Source organism: Erpetoichthys calabaricus, chromosome 1 (assembly GCF_900747795.2).
Source record: "Erpetoichthys calabaricus chromosome 1, fErpCal1.3, whole genome shotgun sequence".
Classification (NCBI taxonomy): Eukaryota; Metazoa; Chordata; class Cladistia; order Polypteriformes; family Polypteridae; genus Erpetoichthys; species Erpetoichthys calabaricus.
Window position 1 is genome coordinate 129,134,147 of NC_041394.2, and position 20,592 is coordinate 129,154,738.

The following is a 20,592-nucleotide window of genomic DNA, read 5'->3' on the forward strand; positions in this document are numbered from 1 at the left end:
ATAAAACAACGTATCCATGTCATTTTATGAAAGAAAAAAGCAAAAAGCAAACCATTGTTGTGAGATTCAGCCATTTTGAAAGGAGACCAGCTCTGTGTTCCCCTCACTTCTCATCTTCCTCCACAGTATCCATGAGCCCCAGGGGCACTTTCCTGCAAATGTACTTTTCACCTTGTGGAGTTGTCTCTGATGCACTGTGAAATTATTGAATGTTGATGCCGAGATGTGAATTGCTGTCTCTGTTCTGTACATAGCAAGACAATGATCACGGAGAGTAAGCACATCTTTCACTATACTATACAGAAGCTTATTCTCCCCACATCAAAAAAAAATGCTTTATTTTTCTACGATATTGCAAGCTGTCGTCGGTATCATCATTTACACATGTGTAGTGAATATCACTATTATTAAAATTAGGTTACATTTTTTACATTTATTTATATTTTTTTCTTGTGGAAAAAATAAATTTTCTAAGAAGTACCTTTAGGCTGAGTGTTGGGCTGTATTTCCTATCTTTAAGAAAAGATGCATTTTAGTATAATAATAATTCAGTATTTTGTTTTTTAATGCACACCACTTTTTTGTGAATTTGTTGTCAAGACACAAGCCCCAGTTGCTAGGGGTGTATTTTAGCCCAACATAACATTTGATGTCATTAGTGTGACAAGCTATTTACTGTTTGAGCATGGGAAAGGCACTATATAAATAAAATATATTATTATTATTATTATTATTATTATTGTTTTGCTGTTTTGGATAAAAAAAAACAACACCCTTTTCAATGTGTTGTGTAACTCAGTTCTGATTTTCTGGTTTGGATTTTCTTGCTTGTCTTTTTCTATTATCAGTTTGCTTAATGCTTTTGGCTTTGTTATTTTTGATTTCTCTGCTCCTGATAACGACTTTTGCTTTGATCTTCTACCTGGTTTCAAACCTCTCTTCATTTTTTTTTTTTGTTTGGCTCAGCCAGAACAGCACGTGCGTTGGTGATCTGGTGAGAGAAAGGTTGAGCATACCTGTAGTATATGCACCTAAGTGTTTAAAACTGAACAGTCTGCATGTTCTTCGGGTGCCTTCATGAGTTTCCCACCAACATTCTCTAAAGACATATGGAACGGAGCCCCATCCAGGGCCGTTTCCTGCATTTCAACCCATTTCACGCCACAAACATCTTGAAACACCCAGTAAACTGGATTAAGAGGTTTTGAGAATGTTATAATGTTATATTAAGTTAAGTGACTTTGCAACTGCTGATGTTTGATTTGGATGCAAGGGTATGGGTACACTTTTTAATTAGTCCTACCTACTGTAACTGACTGACCCTCTTTTTCTAACATGCAGTGAGACATACAGTATAAGTTCACACACCTTTCACATCCCAAAACCATTAATCAAACAATGGGATGCTGGTGCTTGGTATGTCTCAGTTAGCATCAGCTCATTGTGATATCCTCTGATATCATCATCCTTCATCATCATCTGATATGATACATCAATACACCTTTAAATATTAAGTAAAGTGTCAGCCTTGCAGCCACTCACTGCTCAGTAAAATATATTTACCCAGGAAAGCTCTTAAACTATGAGACAAAGGTAGACTTTCCCTGACTGAACTGTCCCTACCATTAGCTCTTTTTGAAAGGCAGTAGTATCTTCTGTACCATGTTTATATCCTTGCAGTACTCTTCATTCCCCCTCCCATTTCTTGTTTTTTAACCTATCTCTTGTTCTTGTACTGTAGTGAGAAGTTTGGGTTGACAAACTTTGAACAAGCTCTGCTTTCGGCGATCCTAGGAAACAAAAACAAATTGAATCAGTTTAATATCATTCTTTTTAGATTGGATTTCTACTAAGTAATACTGAAACAAGGCTTTCACAAATGTGTTTAACAATTCTATTGACTCTGATTTCTGTGAACCGTTTGTATTCTGTAAAATGCAGTTAACAGGATGGTAGCTCCTAGGAATGGCTGGGCTTAGAGCTAGAACAAACCTGTTCTCTCCTGCATTTGTATTACTATTTAATTTAATTTGTACAGTCTGTCATACAAACACAACTTTTGCAAATTCTCTGTCTTGCCATCTTTTTAACATTGCAGCATTTGTGCTTACTTTCAACATTTTGACCTTTTTTAATGTGACATGCTTTTCCATGTTTACATAGTAGTAGGGCGTTGTACCATGTTAGCCATTATGGATGCAATGAGAAGTCCAGCAAAATGACACCTTTTATTGGCTAACTGAACCGAATACAATATGCAAGCTTTCGAGGCTGAAGAAGGGGCCTTACCAGCCTCGAAGCTTGCGTATTGTAATTGGTTCAGTTAGCCAATAAAAGGTGTCATTTTGCTGGACTTCTCATTCCATGTTTACATGAAACCTGTAAATATTTTTAAACTTCATTGAACTGGACTGCACCGTATACGATTAGTTTTTAAAATATATTATTAACCTTTTTCAAAAACTTTTTTTACCAAGTGAGTATGTGATTAAGTGAATTTTGCATTTCTAAACGACTCCTTCATTATGCCATCTTTATGAGCATCATGGGAGTTCACAGAGGCGACATTCAAGTGTAATCCACAACTTGTATTTTGTCAGACTTATGGCTTATGATGCGCACATCCAAGACTTTGCCTGAAGGGGGCAGACAAAACACCTCTAATTTTACAGATATGTTGTCAGTATCAGAGGCTTCAAATGCATATGATTATGTGTGATTTTATTTTTAACTTAGAAATTATCACTTTAACACTTTTAACTCGCAAATTATTTGATATTGTTTATGCACTCTAAGACTGTACATAATTTGCATGCCACTGAACAGAATAACAATTCATGTTGGTTTTGATGGTGTAAGATACAGCCCAGCAGTATACTGATGATTCACATGAATTCATTGGTTTTCTATTCATGTGCAAGTGTGTATGTGTGTGCTCGTAGGTGGATTTGACTACCAGTGTGGGAATACTGACAGTGTGGGACTGCCCCTGCGTAGTAAAATAACATTTTAAAAATACATTTACTTTTTTGATCAGCTAAAAGTCCCAAGTGTCACATGGTGGTGCATTGGTTACCACAGCTACCTCACAAATCCAGCATCATGAGTTAAAATTCTGGGTCTTGCAGTCATCAGTGTTTAGTTTGCATGTTGTTTTTTATGCTGTTCTGGTTTTCCTCCCACATCCCAAAATACATGAATCCTGGATCAATTAGCAACTCCATATTGGGTTGGTGTGATAGTGGACCTTGTAATGGTCTAGTGCCCTGTCCAGAACTGTTTCTTGCACACAGTGTGGCCAAGATAGACTCTAACATTGTGACCATGACAGATTGGGTTTGTGAATGATTGACCAAAGTTTTACTTTTGTTCTATCAGACCATAACATATGTTTCCCACAGGTTTAATGGGGACAAAAAATATGTTTTCTCGCTAAATATACACATGCTTGGACTTTGTTTTTGGGAAGTGGTTACCATATTGCTGTGTTGCCCTGCATTGGATGCTTGTGAAATAATATGTAAAAGTGCTCTATTAATCAGAGTGGTCATTAACTTCCATACAATCTTGCATTTACTGACATACATTTTGGTGTTATAGGTGCTATTAGCCTCTTTGTAGGCACCCTAATGAGCTTTATACTTGCCCTGTCATCAAATATGGAGGGATGGTCCATGCTGTGTTTTCTCTTCTTAGTGGTGGCCTTCCCAATGTTTCATGCCTTCATAGTTCTTTTTCATGTATTAAACCTCCCTTTCTCTCTCTCTTTACTTTATATACTGCGTATATACACTATCGGCCAAACGTTTTAGAACAAATCAGTTTTTACTATTTTTCTTCAAATGTAATCAGTTGAAATGCAATGAATGACCTAAAATGGTGAAAAGCTAAGCAGTAAATTGCAAGAGGGTTTAATTTAAACTTTAGGTTAGCAAAAACTGAAAAAAGTAAATATCAGAATATTACAAATAGGCCTTCTTCAGGGAACAATTAATAGGTTACAACCTACAGATGTCCTGCAGCAATTAAAGTAAATTAAGCCTTACATGTTGAAGCAAACAATTTGCACCGGTGTTCCAACTTCTTAAAGCAGAGTTAGAACAGACTGTTTTACTACACCCTTTGAAGTACTACTTGGACAATATTTCAGTGATAATGGCAAGAAAACAGCAATTAACAAATGAAATGAGACAGAACATTATTATCCTTAGAAGTGAAGGCCTTTTATTTACAAAAATTGCAAAAACAAAATCAAAGTGTCAGTGAGTATGGTGTCCTACACAATTCAAAGGCAATTGGAAACTGGTAGAAAACTGATAAGAAAAGATCAGGGAGACCCAAAGTCAACAACCCAATCAGAAAACAAGTTTCTGAGGGTCACCAACTTTCATGATAGGTGCCTCATAGCACAACAGCTTCAAGCTCTGCTTAACAGTGGTCAAAAAAAGCAAGTCTCAATTTCTACTGTGAAGAGGAGACTTTATGCTGCAGGTTTGACAGGGCGAGTAGCAGTAAGAAAGCCGTTCATTAAAGAACAAAATAAGGCCTTGAAATACTACTGCAGACTGGAAGAAAGTCTTACGGACTGACAAATCAAAGATTTGAAATGTTCAGATCATCACGCAGGGTGTTTGTACGCTGTCAAGTTGGTGAAAGGACGGTTCCTCAGTGTGTGACACCCAACTGTCAAACATGGAGATGGAATTGTGATGGTCTGGGGTTCTTTTGCTGGAGGCAGAGATGGTGACCTGCACAGAGTGACTGCCATTCTGAATCAAAAGGGTTATTACAGTTGGGCTGTTATATCAGAAAAAGGTGGCTACTTTGATTAATCAAAAAGCTGAATGAACTTTTGTACACTTAATGATACTTTGACTTATTTTTTATTTGCCATTGTTTATTTGTACTATATCTGGATTTCATGAAACATTAAGGCATTAAACTGCATGCATTTCCATAAAAACTGAAAAAATTGAGGCATTCTAAAATTTTTCATCGGTAGTGTGTATATATAATTAGACAGACAGACAGACAGACAGACAGATATCTATCTATCTATCTATCTATCTATCTATCTATCTATCTATCTATCTATCTATCTATCTATCTATCTATCTATCTATCTATGTCAACATTAAGATCACATACATCTTTGTTACCTTTTAAGGAATAAACTCTACTGTTCTGGTAGGGTTTCTCTAAAGGTTCCCTGGCTGCATATTGATTGTATGATGATTATTACTGTACTATGCAGCCTTCATAGAAACCCTACCAGAACAGTAGATTTTTTTGAGGCTTAATCAGAATCCCTTCAGTTGATTCAGTTTGAAGCAGCCAAAGGCAAATTACCTTTAAACGTGATTTAGAAAGTGACTGAATATCTATGAATACAATGGCAGCCTCCATTATAAAGGTTGTGCAAACTTATGCAATTATTGCACATAAAGTTTTTTTGTTTCATCCTTCTTTTCAGAAATGATCTATTTATATTGATTTGCTTACTGGATCCTATTAAAAATGTCTGACTTGATGCATTTTGATTTCAGTTTTTATCCCAAGAAAATGTGACATTTCACTAAATAAAAGCAGACTTTTCAACATTCACTGCATAAATTCTTCATTTACTCTTTTAAGTGTTTTGTCAAGCATTCACTGCAGCCTTTTTTATTTATTTTTTGACTCCTTTCAACAAAGTGAAAGTTAAGTGGAGTCTAAGATTTTTTTGAGCCCCAAATGAACTTCTTAGTTGAGTTAGCAATGTGTTTTGAATCACTGTACAATTTTGAAATCTTTCAAGTACTGCAAGAAGTTATTAATAAAGAAAAATTAGCTACCGTATTTCCCAAGGCACCTACAGTATATATGCCCTAGCCTTGGCACTTTGTAGTGCTACTGTGTTTCAAAGACAAAGCAGTAACCCTATCAGTGGCTGTGTTTAACTTTTATCTCTGCACCTTACCATCAGTTATTATTCCACATATTGCTAATAAGGTGTTAGGAGTGTAGTGAGAAGTCAAGCAAAATGATACCTTTTAATGGCTAACTAGAAAGATTACAATATGCAAGCTTTCAAGGCAATTCAGGACCCTTCTTCAGGCAAGATGTAATCAAAGAAGGGGAAGAAGAAGAAGGGGCCTGAGTTGCCTTGAAAGCTTGCATATTGTAATCTTTTTAAGCTTAATCAACTGTCCTTTGACTTAGTAAAAGCTATAACTAGGATGACCATTTTTTTATTTGATAACTATGCATAAACACAAGATATTTGTATACAACATGTTGTGTCGTTGAGTGTTATGAATCACTCACATACAAAATGAACAGAGTGCATATGTGAGTTGAGAACCCGTGGATCTGGAGAAAGGAGATGGCAGAGCTAATCTCTCTTTCATTTTATATACAGTACCTCAATTTACAGCATGTTTCATCAAAAATACTTTACAAAGCAAATGAAAGTAGAAAACATTATCATTACAAGATATCATTACAGCAAATAAATATTAAAAAATTCAGCAATGACAGATACCCGGAGGATCATTCAAATATTTCTGACAAATGTTAGCCACACAAATCAAAAAATCAAAATCTGTTAACAGAATAAAACTTTAAAGAGGGATGTACAAAGCAATAGACCTAGAGAAAACTGATACTGGGTGAAAATTTCAAATCTTAGTATTAAGTATAGTTTATTAGAAAAAATAATGTCATAAAGAATAAATTTAAGCACCAGCCTTTGAGGGAAACGAGTCCATTACAGGCACACTCAATACCAAACTCACTAAGGCAGAATCAACTTGGACTTGACAGAGAGAGAAAACAGAAAACCTGAAGAGATCATGTTAAAGATTAAAGCGAAACATTAGCATGAACACTCAGATAAGAAGCTACCTGCTGAAAACAGTACCTGTCACTGGACTCAACTCCATATTAATATTCTCACATTTAGTAAGTGTGATGTATTGCGCATTATTGTATCTTCTTACCAGAAAACCACATGGGAATGCTGCTTCCAGTGATCATGTCCCCTTTTCATCCATGGTGGGACTGATATTCTAAGATAGGGGATATGTATCTTAACTCTCGGAAATTACTGACACTAGCTTTTTTTTTCTTTTTTTTTTTTTACAGTCTAAATGAATCTAGGATGCTCTGACCAGGGATAGCTGCAGAATTTTTGCTGCGCTTAATGAAACTGTAAATGGCATCTGACCCAAACACCCACAGACAACCAAAAACAGATTATATGACCCTTTATATGACATAAAAGTTTCATAAATGTAGGATTATTGCTGTTTTCTTCTTTGATATAGTTTTAACTATAGAACATTTTGTCTGTACTCTGTTAATTTAACTGGATTATGTACTGATCTATATATTAACATTCATGTATGCATTTAATGTATGCTATAGGGATATATTTGTTTTAATGAAGTTCAAAGTTCTAGATAAATAATGTTAAAGAATACTAGCAGTTGACTTCATTTTTGTGAACTTTCAAACATTTTCTTTTATATCAATTATTTGACCTATTTCCATCTCCACTGAGGTTATATATATATATACATATATATATATATATATATATATATATATATATATATATATATATATATATATGCCACATATATCTACTCTCTATATATAAAATCCTAAGCCTAAAATTGCAACGATTTTGTGCAATGTTTTTGTCATGTTTTTTGTCACGCTTTAAATTGGGCTTATTTTAAAACTTACATATATATGTTTGGTATCATTCTTTTCAGAATTTATCAGACTTTAATGTGATGTTGTTAGATTTTCAGATTTTTATTCCATTTTTAAATTATAAACTAAAAAATATACAGAACTCACATCTTGTGAGACAGGACTTTGTCTCAAAAGATTTAACCACGCCTGGGGCCAGAAATAAAAGGCAAAGAGTAGGACAGCAGCTGTACAGGTTTTTAAATGTTTTAAGTGCCACGTGAGATGGAGATCACACAGCATGACAGCAGCAGCTGCAGCAGCAACAGCTGTTGATTGAGCAAAGAGGAAGTAAAAAAAAACTGTATTTGTTTCCAATTGTATCACCGTTTAAGAGGGGGATTCAGAGGAGCGACCACGTCTCCTTGGGGTGCATTCAGTCCCCCTCTTCACAACACGAGCAGCAGAGATGTGAAGTGGCTGGCGCGTAGCACAGAAAATGGGGGTTGGTGAGCGAAGCGAGCAGGGGGTAAGCCCCCTAGTACTATATATAATCCACACAAATGACTTCTGTATTATATATGATAGGGTTTTTCTATACTTTTCATTAATTCCCTGAATTATTCATCCATCCATCCATCCATCCTCTTCCGCTTATCCGAGATTGGGTCGCGGGGGCATCAGCTTGAGCAGAGATGCCCAGACTTCCCTCTCCCTGGCCACTTCTTCTAGCTCTTCCGGGAGAATCCCAAGGCGTTCCCAGGCCAGCCGGGAGACATAGTCCCTCCAGCTTGTCCTGGGTCTTCCCCGGGGCCTCTTCCCGGTTAGACGTGCCCAGAATACCTCACCAGGGAGGCGTCCAGGAGGCATCCTGATCAGATGCCCGAGCCACCTCATCTGATTCCTCTCAATGCGGAGGAGCAGCAGCTCTACTCTGAGTCCCTCCCGGATGACTGAGCTTCTCACCCTATCTTTAAGGGAAAGCCCAGACACCCTATGGAGGAAACTCATTTCAGCCGCTTGTATTCACGATCTCGTTCTTTCGGTCACTACCCATAGCTCATGACCATAGGTGAGGGTAGAAACGTAGATCGACTGGTAAATTGAGAGCTTTGCCTTGCAGCTCAGCTCCTTTTTGACCACGACAGACCAATGCAGAGCCCGCATCACTGCAGATGCCACACCGATCCGCCTGTCGATTTCACGCTCCATTCTTCCCTCACTCGTGAACAAGATCCCAAGATACTTTAACTCCTCCGCTTGGGGCACGATCTCGCTCCCAACCCTGAGAGGACATTCCACCCTTTTTCGGGTGAGGACCATGGTCTCGGATTTGGAGGTGCTGATTCCCATCCCAGCCGCTTCACACTCAACTGCGAACCAATCCAGAGAGAGCTGAAGATCACGGCCTGATGAAGCAAACAGGACAACATCATCTGCAAAAAGCAGTGACTCAATCCTGAGTCTACCAAACCGGACCCTCTCAATGCCCTGGCTGCGCCTAGAAATTCTGTCCATAAAAGTTATGAACAGAATTGGTGACAAAGGGCAGCCCTGGCGGAGTCCAACTCTCACTGAAAATGGGTTCGACTTACTGCCAGCAATGCGGACCAAGCTCTGACACCGATCGTACAGGGACCAAACAGCCATTATCAGGGGGTCCGGTACCCCATACTCTCGGAGTACCCCCAACAGGATTCCCCGAGGGACACGGTCTAACGCCTTTTCCAAGTCCACAAAACACATGTAGACTGGTTGGGCAAACCCTCCAAGACCCTGCTAAGGGTGTAGAGTTTTTCCACTGTTCCACGACCAGGATGAAAACCACACTGTTCCTCCTGAATCCGTGGTTCGACTATCCAACGGACCCTCCTCTCTAGGACCCCCAAATAGACTTTTCCAGACAGGCTGAGGAGTGTGATCCCTCTGTAGTTGGAACACACCCTCCAGTCCCCCTTCTTAAAGAGGGGGACCACCACCAATCCAGAGGCACTGTCCCTGATGTCCATGCGATGTTGCAGAGGCGTGTCAACCAAGACAGTCCTACAACATCCAGAGCCTTGAGGAACTCCGGGTGTATCTTATCCACCCCTGGGGCCCTGCCACCAAGGAGTTTTTTGACCACCTCAGTGACCTCAGTCCCAGAGATGGGAGAGCCCACCTCTGAGTCCCCAGGCTCTGCTTCCTCATTGGAAGGCATGTTAGTGGGATTGAGGAGGTCTTCGAAGTACTCCCCCCACTGACCCACAACGTCCCAAGTTGAGGTCAGCAGCGCACCATCCCCACCATATACAGTGTTGACACTGCACTGCTTCCCCCTCCTGAGACGCCGGATGGTGGACCAGAATCTCCTCGAAGCCATCCAAAAGTCATTCTCCATGGCCTCCCCAAACTCCTCCCATGCCTGAGTTTTAACCTCAGCAACCACCAAAGCCGCATTCTGCTTGGCCTGCCGGTACCTATCAGCTGCCTCCAGAGTCCCACAGGACAAAAAGGTCCTGTAGGACTCCTTCTTCAGCTTGATGGCATCCCTCACTGCCGGTGTCCACCAATGGGTTCAGGGATTGCCGCCACGACAGGCACCGACCACAGCTCTGGTCAGCCGCCTCAACAATAGAGGCACGGAACAAGGCCCATTCGGACTCAGTGTCCCCCACCTCCCTCAGAACGTGGTCGAAGTTCTGCCGGAGGTGGGAGTTGAAGCTACTTCTGACAGGGGACTCTGCCAGATGTTCCCAGCAGACCCTCACAACACGTTTGGGCCTACGAGGCCTGACCGGCATCCTCCCCCACCATAGAAGCCTACTCACCACCAGGTGGTGATCAGTTGACAGCTCCGCCCCTCTCTTCACCTGAGTGTCCAAGACATGTGGCCGCAGGTCCGATGACATGACCACAAAGTCAATCATCGAACTGAGGCCTAGGGTGTCCTGGTGCCAAGTGCACATACGAACACCCCTATGCTTGAACATGGTGTTCGTTATGGACAATCCATGACGAGCACAGAATTCCAATAACAAAACACTGCTCGGGTTCAGATCAGGGGGTCATTCCTCCCAATCACATCCTTCCAGGTCTCACTGTCATTGCCCACGTGAGCATTGAAGTCTCCCAGCAGAACGAGGGAGTCTCCAGAAGGTATGCCCTCTAGCACCCCCTCCAGGGACTCCAAAAAGGGTGGGCACTCCAGACTGCTGTTCGGCGCATACGCACAAACAACAGTTAGGACCCATCCCCCCACCCGAAGGCGGAGGGAGGCTACCCTCTCGTCCACCGGGGTAAACCCCAATAAACAGGCTCCAAGTCGTTGGGGCAATAAGTATGCCCACACCCGCTCAGCGCCTCTCACCGGGGGCAACTCCAGAGTGGTGGAGAGTCCAGCCCCTCTCAAGGAGATTGGTTCCAGAGTCCAAGCTTTGCATCGAGGTGAGCCCGACTATATCTAGCTGGAACCTCTCAACCTTGCGCACATGCTCAGGCTCCTTCCCCTTCAGAGAGGTGACATTCCACGTCCCAAGAGCCAGTTTCTGTAGCCGAGGATCAGACCGCCAAGGTCCCCGCCTTCGGCCACCACCCAACTCACACTGCACCCGACATCCTTGGCCCCTCCCATAGGTGGTGAGCCCATGGGAAGGGGGACCCACATTACCTCTTCGGGCTATGCCCGGCCGAGCCCCATGGGTGCAGGCCCGGCCACCAGGTGCTCGCCATCGAGCCCCACCTCCAGGCGTCCAGGCAAGGGAAAACGTCGTCCAAAGTTTTGATTCATCATTGGAGGTTTGTTGAACCACTCTTTGTTTCATCCCTCACCTAGGACCAGTTTGCCTTGGGTGGCCCTACCAGGGGCATAAAGCCCCTCCACCACGATAAGGTGGCAGTTCAAGGAGGGGTAAATTATTCATGCTAATACTAAATAGAATAATAATAATTACAGTCATATAAAACAGGGATTACATACACAATATGAAATTTGCAATTCAAAAAATGCCAAGGTTGTAAAGTGTATTATGCTGACTAGATCAACGGTTAGGCAGAACTCCACCCTTGAATTATTTTTGTTTCTCATATTGTGAGGATTCATAAGAGGCACATAAGGAATTCTTCTTAAACCAGTCACAATGGCAGTGCCCTGTGCTTTCGAAATAAAGGATGGAAAAGAAAAAAAATATATGTGTGAATTCAAAATCTGCATCCACCCAATGTATAAATAAGGGTGAAAAAATAAGATAAAGAGCAAACTTGCTGAAATGGAAACCAAACTAAAACAAAAGTAAAACCACAACCCTGCATCTGCAGAAAGTAAAGAAAAACGAACACTCGGTGTAAAGTGAATACTGTTAGGTTACTGTTACTGAAGGTTTAGAAGACCAACTGTAAAGAGCTGTTGTTGGTCATCAGATGTTAAGACCCAACATTTCTAGTATGTGAACTATAAAACAATATTTTGTTAGCCATAAGACTGAAGCACTTATCAATTGCATGCGGCCAGTGTAGGGATAGAGCACTTTGACACGATGTGGACCAGCCACCTGATTGACAGGGTCAGGAGGTCCAGCACTTCCGGAATGAGAAGGACCTCCTGGTGGATGACAGGAGCTGAATGGAGGAGCTCTTGTTGTGTGCGGTGGAGCAGATGAGGAGGCAGGAAAAAGCATCATGAAGAGGTGGCCTCAAATTGACAGGTCCACGTCATGAATAACAGTCTATCAAAGTATGTATGTAGAGGGGACAATGTGAGGGGAGGCATGACTTGTCTGTGCATTTAGCAGTGTATTTGTTATTTCTGGTGCCGTTTCTTGTGGCCCCTAATAGCAGGGAGGATTACCAATCTACCTTTTTTTTGTTTAGGTGTAAATAAATAATAGAAAAATATGCCCATCTCTCTGAGGGCATAAACTTGCACATTCTGTGTGTTTTGTCTGTGTGTGTGGGCGTGTGTGTGTGTGTGTTGTGTGCCTTTCTCTTTTGTCCCCATGATTGTTACTGTGCAGTCAGGTAAACTGGAGTCAGACAGTAATATTGACTCTAAGCGTTGGTAAGTCAGGTTCTGTGTTATTTAGAATAATGGTGCCCCACAAATTCTGCTGCCCTAAGCCATTACTTGGTTTGTCTAAATTGTAGAGCCTGCCCTGGCTTTAACCAATACATACAGCAGCCTCACAGCTCACACTCTCAGTTTGAGAGAACAATTCGATATTCTAACCTGTAGGCACACTTCCTAACAGCTTGCCTGAGCTTTACATCACACTTCTCGTCCTTCATCATGTTATTTTGTTGGTCAGAATATAAAGAATGGAAGCGCTTCTTTCTAACAAGGAACACAGTACACCACAGAACATCACACTGCTATCCTTAATTGCCAGTTTTTCCAAGGTTAAAGAAATGTCCTCATAGGTCAGTAATTCAAGTGTAATGTTATGTATTTTATATTTTTTGTGAGGGTGTTAGGATTCTAAGTTATGGGTACAGATCCCAGTTGGCACACTCTCTTTGTTGAATTTGCAGTCTCTGTGATACACCAGTTGCCTAACACATCCCTAAGCCAAGCAGATTAAATGAATTGGTGAGTCTCAGTTAGCCAATTATGTAGGGGTATACCCTGTGATGGATTGGCATTCCTTTAGAATTTGGTTCTTTTTTGATTTCATTGCTATAAAGAATGGGCAGTGGCACCCTGAGGCTTTGAATTTGAAAATGCATGGATGGATTAAGAAAATGAATGGATAATGTATTTGAATGATTACTACAACATGATTGTTTTTAAATATGTACAGTGTACAGTTTCTGCTTTAACTCAAAAACAACAACAACATTTATTTATATAGCACATTTTCATACAAAAAGTAGCTGAAAGTGCTTTACATAATGAAGAAAAGAAAAATAAAAGACAAAATAAGAAATTAAAATAAGGCAACATTAGTTGACATAGAAAAGGAGTAAGGTCCGATGGCCAGGAGGGACAGAAAAAACAAACAAAAAAAAAACTCCAGAAAGCTGGAGAAAAAAAATAAAATCTGTAGGGGTTCCAGGCCACGAGACCACCCAGTCCCCTCTGGGCATTCTACCTAACATAAATGAAATAGTCCTCTTTGTAGTCACGGAGTCACTTGATGCTGATGGTCATACAGACTTCTGGCTTTTAATCCATCCATCATTTTTGGAACATCATGGTACTTCAAAAGGACACCGGAAAAGGAAACAGAAGAGAGAATAGGGGTTAGTACAGATTTTAGAGTCACCATGAATGGTTATTATAATGAATTGGATATACAGAGTATCAGGATTAAATTACAGTGAAGTTATGAGAAGGCCATGTTAAAGTAATGTGTTTTCAGCAGTTTTTTAAAGTGCTCCACTGTATTAGCCTGGCGAATTCCTATTGGCAGGCTATTCCAGATTTTAGGTGCATAACAGCAGAAGGCCGCCTCACCACTTCTTTTAAGTTTTGCTCTTGGAATTCTAAGGAGACACTCAGTTGAGGATCTGAGGTTATGATTTGGAATATAAGACGTCAAACATTCCGATATATAGGATGGGGCGAGATTATTTAAGGCTTTATAAACCATAAGCAAAATTTTAAAGTCAATCCTGAATGACACAGGTAACCAGTGTAGTGACATCAAAACTGGAGAGATGTGCTCGGATTTTCTTTTCCTGGTTAGGATTCTAGCAGCTGCATTCTGCACTAGTTGCAAATGATTTATGTCTTTTTTGGGTATTCCTGAGAGGAGTGCGTTACAGTAATCTAGTCGACTAAAGACAAACGCATGAACTAATTTCTCAGCGTCTGTCAATGATATAAGAGGTCTAACTTTTGCTATGTTTCTTAAGTGAAAAAATGCTGTCCTAGTGATCTGATTAATATGCGATTTAAAATTTAGATTACAGTCAACAGTTACCCCTAAGCTTTTTACCTCCGTTTTGACTTTTAATCCTAATGCTTCCAGTTTATTTCTAATAGCCTCATTGTATCCATTATTGCCAATCACTGAGATTTCAGTTTTCTCTTTATTTAACTTGAGAAAGTTACTATTCATCCATGACAAATAACCATGACATCCTGCTAATTTGATATTTTTTATTTTCATTACAGGGCAGCAGTCTGTTGACTGGTTTGGCTGATGGAAAAACGCTTTCAGGTAAGAGTAGGTTTTAAAGGTATGAGCTGTTAAAGAGTGGAGCTGCAGTGCTGGGAATCTGCCAAAAGGCAATGTTAACTGTAGAAAGATGATGAATGATTAAGATGTTATCATGGGATTATATATTGTCCTTGATTTTATTCAGAATATTTATTTCCTATTTAAGGTCAGCTTGATGATGCAGTGGTTAGTGCTGCTGTTGAGGTTCAGATTTTAGCCCAGGTATTGTCTGTTTTTATACATTCTCTCTCTCTTTTTCTGGGGGCTTCCACTTTCCCACATGCCAAAGACATGGTTAAGGTTGATTTGCAGATGGGCTGATGTAAGGGGGTTAGTGATGGCCCAACCTGTCTTTTTTGTTCCTGATGCACCTGAGGAGCGGCTTCAGTCTTCCATGACCATCAAATGGAATAAGCAGGTTTAGGAAATGGGTTATTTTGAGAAAAGATATTTATAAAGGTTCATAAAAGTGTAAGGTGGGTAAGGACCATTTTATCCACTTTTTTTTTTGCTTATTACTTCTTATACTTAATTATGTAGAATTTTAAATAATATCCACTGTTGAAAATGTTATTCATTTGAAAGGCATATAATAAAGCATACAGTTGTTGTAATTTTTCAAATTGTATTTTATATAATATAGTCAAGAACAATGTATCTTTCAATATAAGTCAGTATGTTGCTTAAACCTCCTCTGCTATTTACTGCAAACCGTGAACCTCAATCCACCTTTTCTGTGAATAATATCAGGTGTTGCATGCAATTGGGAGAATGTTTGCAACAATTTAGTATATGGTTGACTGTGTACTAGTGAAAACTGCAGAGATTTGAAAGAAGAATTTCCTGGAGCAATTTTTGCATGTTGCTGATTTTACCAAATTTTATTGCTGTGGCTGAATGGGACTTAAAGCCTCATTGTTCTTGTTATGTCAAAGGGGGTTCCACCAGACCAGAAGGGCTCAACAGTGTCAAAAATAAGTGGTTTTACTTCTTCCAAAAACACAAGGCAATGACGATTACAGGGAGAACACAATAAGGTAGAAAAGGCAGACAAAAAACAAATTCTGCTTTTCCGCTGGGTCCAACTATAAAATGGTTCTCTGTCTTTCCAAGGGGAGCTGGTGGACTTTTGTTTAGCTCACTCCGCTAACTCTAGACTGAATATTATGTTGACAGCATATAATACACAATGTAATTTATGACAACATTTACGTTTATGGGCTTAGCAGACACTTTTATCCAAAGTGACTTGCAAAACATCTTGGTGCTGTCAAGGTGTATTTATGTTAACATATCCTTTAAAAGTTTTATTTATGAGCCATTACCTTCTCAGGGCTGGATCAGTATGGCAGTTTCCAGATTCCTTACTCTCTTATTGGTCTGCAAGGTTAAATCTGTTTCAGGCAAGATATTCTTACCGCAGTCTAAGAGGTCGTATTCCTGTGCTTCCCATCCTTGTCTGCTGTCTTGAAAATTCCAGTTGCCTTACAGTAGAATGAAGGATGTGCTTGGGGCCAGTTTGACTAATTGAATGTAATTTTTCTCTTATTTGATCTTTTTCTCTTTCTTTCTCTTTGTGTTGTTTTATGCACTTAGGTGGTTTATTAATTGATAATTAAGAAGTACATTTATTATCACAAGGAAACTAGTAATGTCAAATGGTAAAGGTTGTTTATGAATATCTGGTTTTCAACTAAAATTCACAACAGCTGCCAAAATCTAATGTATCTTAAGGTGGAGGGCCTATCAGTGATGTACTGAATAGGCATAAAGTAATATAGAGGTTCTCTCTCCCATTCCATGCCACAAGAACACCATTGTTTTTAAAGTACTGTCAATCATGAAATTGTTTATAGAAACAACCAGAGAGATATATATTCATATGGACTTTTCATTAACTTTGGCAGAAAATTACTTTTCACTAAATATGAATGCATAAGCACAAAGAGAATACAGTGGAACCTCAGTTCACGAACGTCTCGGTACACGTACAAATCGGTTTACGACCAAAAAGTTCGCCAAACATTTGCCTCGGTTCACGACCACACACTCGGTATACGAACAAGCCAGTTTCCCTTTCGGTTTGTACATGTTCAGTCTCTCCCTGTGCATTTCCTGTGCAGCGAGCAAGAGAGAGAGAGCGAGAGAGCATGACACACACTAGAGAGAGACACACACACACACACACACACACAGGCAGCGCGAGAGAGAGAGCTGGACGCATAAGGTAGGAAGGCAGTTAAAGAATGCACTGGGCTTGATTTTGTTTTCACTTCTGTTTACAGCGATCGGTTCGTAGCGTGCATTGTTGCAATGTTACTTTTGTTGGTGGTTTATTAAATTACGGATTTTTTCAAATGTTCATCTTTTTCCCTGTGCTTAAAACTCATTAAAAAAAGTGTTTTTAGCCAGTGGTTGGTAGCGCTATAGGGCGAACTATTGCAGTGTTAGTTTTCTCTGTTGTTCAAGGTTTTCTCAGTGTTATTCAATGTTTTTACATTTAGTTTACTATTATGCTGTGCATTCTATGGTTTAATTAACTATATTTGTGCTTAAAAACTTAAAAAAAATATATATATATATTTACATACAGTTCGTATGGTCTGGAACGGATTAATTGTACACTGTATTTACATACAATCCTATGGGGAAATTGCTTCGGTTCACGACCATATTGGTTTACGACCAGAGTTTTAGAACGAATTATGGTCGTGAACCGAGTTTCCACTGTACAGAGTATATAGTGGACAACAATATAAAAAAATGTATGGATAAAGGTGGATGATGAAAAACACTCATAATAGGGACATTCATATTCCTCTGATTTACTTGTGAAGGGTTCAGATAGCATTCTAGAATTTTATACAGTACATAATGTATAGAAATTCAGAATATTCTTTACCTGCAGGTGCAGTTATTATGACTGCAAAAGGAGACTCGTTGACTCTTAAAGGATTGACTTTTAGATTGAGAAGACATATTTAGTTGGTCAGGGTTCATGAACAATTGTCTCTTAACCTCCTTGACGTTAACCCCAAGTGTGACACAAACTTGTAATGCTATGTAAGTACAATTAAGCCTGAGTCAGACTCAGGGTAGTGTGCAATGATCCGCTTTACAAGGTTAAGCCCAAATACCTCTTGGTACAGTATTCTGCTGCCATGTAGTGGATAAAATAATGTAATTCTGCAAAACCTCATAAATATTTCAACACATTCTGCCACTTTATGATTAATATGGTAACCCATCAATATCCATGAGGGATGGAGCCCTCAACCAAAAACACAATGACAAACAGAAAGCCATAAAGCGTGTTTTAGAAAAAACTGAAACTGAACAATTGCTCAAATTGAGCAATAGTTATGACAATGCAATTTTTTTTTTGCTAGATTCCAACCTGTCAAGTTTCAGTGATGTTCATGTTTGGTGTTGGCTTTATACTAATGCTTACAATCTTGCACCTCCTCATTGCCCATATACAGGTAACACTCACATAAAGATATCAGTTGATCATGATTATCTTGACTAATTACAATTTGTTAAAGATAGTCTTGGTGTGGAAAATAGTTATTAAAATGAACCACTATGCTGAGCAGTGTCTGAAAATTCAGAATAAACTATTTGGTTGTCGCAGTCACTGGCATCCTGTTGCTACAGATGATATGTGTTTGTTTTTCAGTCTTTTGATACTGCAGGGCATTGTAGTTATAACCAATCCAGAGATGGTACTGGTCCACAAACCAGTTGTCGCTGAGGCCTATTTTTGGTGAAGTTATGAGTGAATGTTGTGTTTCATTCATTATCAAATAACTGTATTTTACTAATAGTGATGATTATGATGAAGCCAATCACCCAGAACCAAAACTGTACAAACTGTGGGAAGTTTATCAGGTGATCATCAAGAATATGTAGAAGGTGTATTTACGAAAGTCTCATGGGTTACAAGGGAAGGCTGTCATGGATGCAGTACATCACAACCAAACATGCACAATTTGGTATCAAGTTCTACATGCTGTGTGAAGCAAGCTCTGGATACATCTGGAATATTACAAAAAAAAGTCTTTCCACATCTGCTCGAACAGTGCCCATGTGTGATAATGACTATTTCAAAGCATATCACACAAAACTTCTATACTAAACCTACATCAGTACAGCAGCGCACACTAGACATTATTTCCTATGTTGATTATGATGACATTTCGGTATTTACATGTTTCTGTTACACATAATAACATTTTTTATTGTTGAAAAAATATTCAGCACCTTTGACTTGTTTTTCCACAGGTAAACATAAAGTTAAATAGGTTATGAGAAAACTGGCTATGAATGAAAATGTCACCACCAAATATCAGCAGTGTTGTAATAACCAGTAGATATAAATAAATAGCATTGTTAATTAAAATATATGATAAATACAACTGAACAACTAAGGTAGGAGAACATTAATGGCTAAGTTCACACTGCAGGTCCTTTGAATTTTTTTATTCGTGTGTCTCAGATTAATTCTTTTTAAAATGTTCAAGCACATAGACTCAGAACTTTTCATATCAGATTCAGATGACTATTGTATGTGGTACTATATTTGATACAGACACATGTGACTTGAATGTGACTTGTATGGTAACACTGAATTCAAAACTGCCTGGAAATTTACACTGCACAACTAATTTTACTTCAGCGTTTATGCAACCATAGTCATATCACTGTGTTGAAAATCAAGTTGAATGATAGTACCAATTCAGAGTGCAAATGAAAAGAAAGTAGAGTGGTGAACGTAATTAGAATTTGGGGCCCATTTGCTGGACAATTCCTTTCAGAAGAGAAGGGCACACGTTGAAAATGTACTTTTTCCAAGAGATATCTTGAGGACAAACTTTGAAATATGCAATTGAACATTCTTCTTGACATTCTGAACTTGTCAAACCACTCTTTTGAGTCAAAACGCCCACATTTTGCCCCACCAGTCTTCATTCTTCTTTCATCTTTACAGGTTTTATATACAGATATGGAAGTGATAGCTGTGCTCAAAACACCGGCTCTAATTTTTTGTTTTATATTTCTTTCCTTGCCATTATGGGTTGAAGAACAGGTAGGCATCCTACACAGAAACCATTGCTAAGTAGCATGTCAGCAACCATTCTGTTGGTGTTCATGATGGTCCATTAGGTTTCATCTCTCTGACAAACAAATTTGTTTTCATTAATTTCATTTATTTCAGACTAGATATCTGTACACCCTTATATTAGATTTAGATTGTTTGCAAAATTAATTTGACCAGTCAAGCAAAAAATAATTAGATATGAGCCAAAAATGAGAATGTAGATACTTTCAGCTTAAGTGTGAACATGACCAGTGTTGATGATTTTCTACCTAGTGACCATTCTTGCCAGAGTAGGGTTTAATGCCTATTGGACTTTAGAAGGGATAACCCACTTACATATTTTAATTTATATTTATATACAGTATGTGGATGGGAGACCAATGAACAATTTGTGATTTTGTCCATGGTGGGTAATAGTGGGTAATAGGCATGCTATAGCTGTAGCTACTATACATGTCCTTGTCAAAATAAAATGGCTGGTGCTATCTATGTGTCTCAGCTAGTTTACACTTTTTTTCTCTCATATACTTATGTGGTCCATGTTCCAAGCCATCTTGGTTTCCTGGGCCCAAGCTACGTTTCACTCTGTGTGGTCAACAGCCCCTCGAGTAATTTCCTGTTGGTTTGGTTTAATTGTCTAAACAAAACCCACACACTTTTCTTGGCCACATT

General features: G+C 39.2%; 1 protein-coding gene across 1 annotated transcript in view; it reads left to right on the top strand.

Annotated features, from left to right (window-relative positions):
* LOC114650147 (phosphatidylethanolamine-binding protein 4) overlaps nt 1-20,592 on the top strand; it is a 701,255-nt gene that overhangs the window by 591,807 nt on the left and 88,856 nt on the right. Inside the window, exon 5 of the mRNA XM_051935655.1 lies at nt 14,774-14,819. Within this exon, the coding sequence (XP_051791615.1) occupies nt 14,774-14,819 (46 nt within the window). The remainder of the gene's footprint in view (nt 1-14,773; nt 14,820-20,592) is intronic.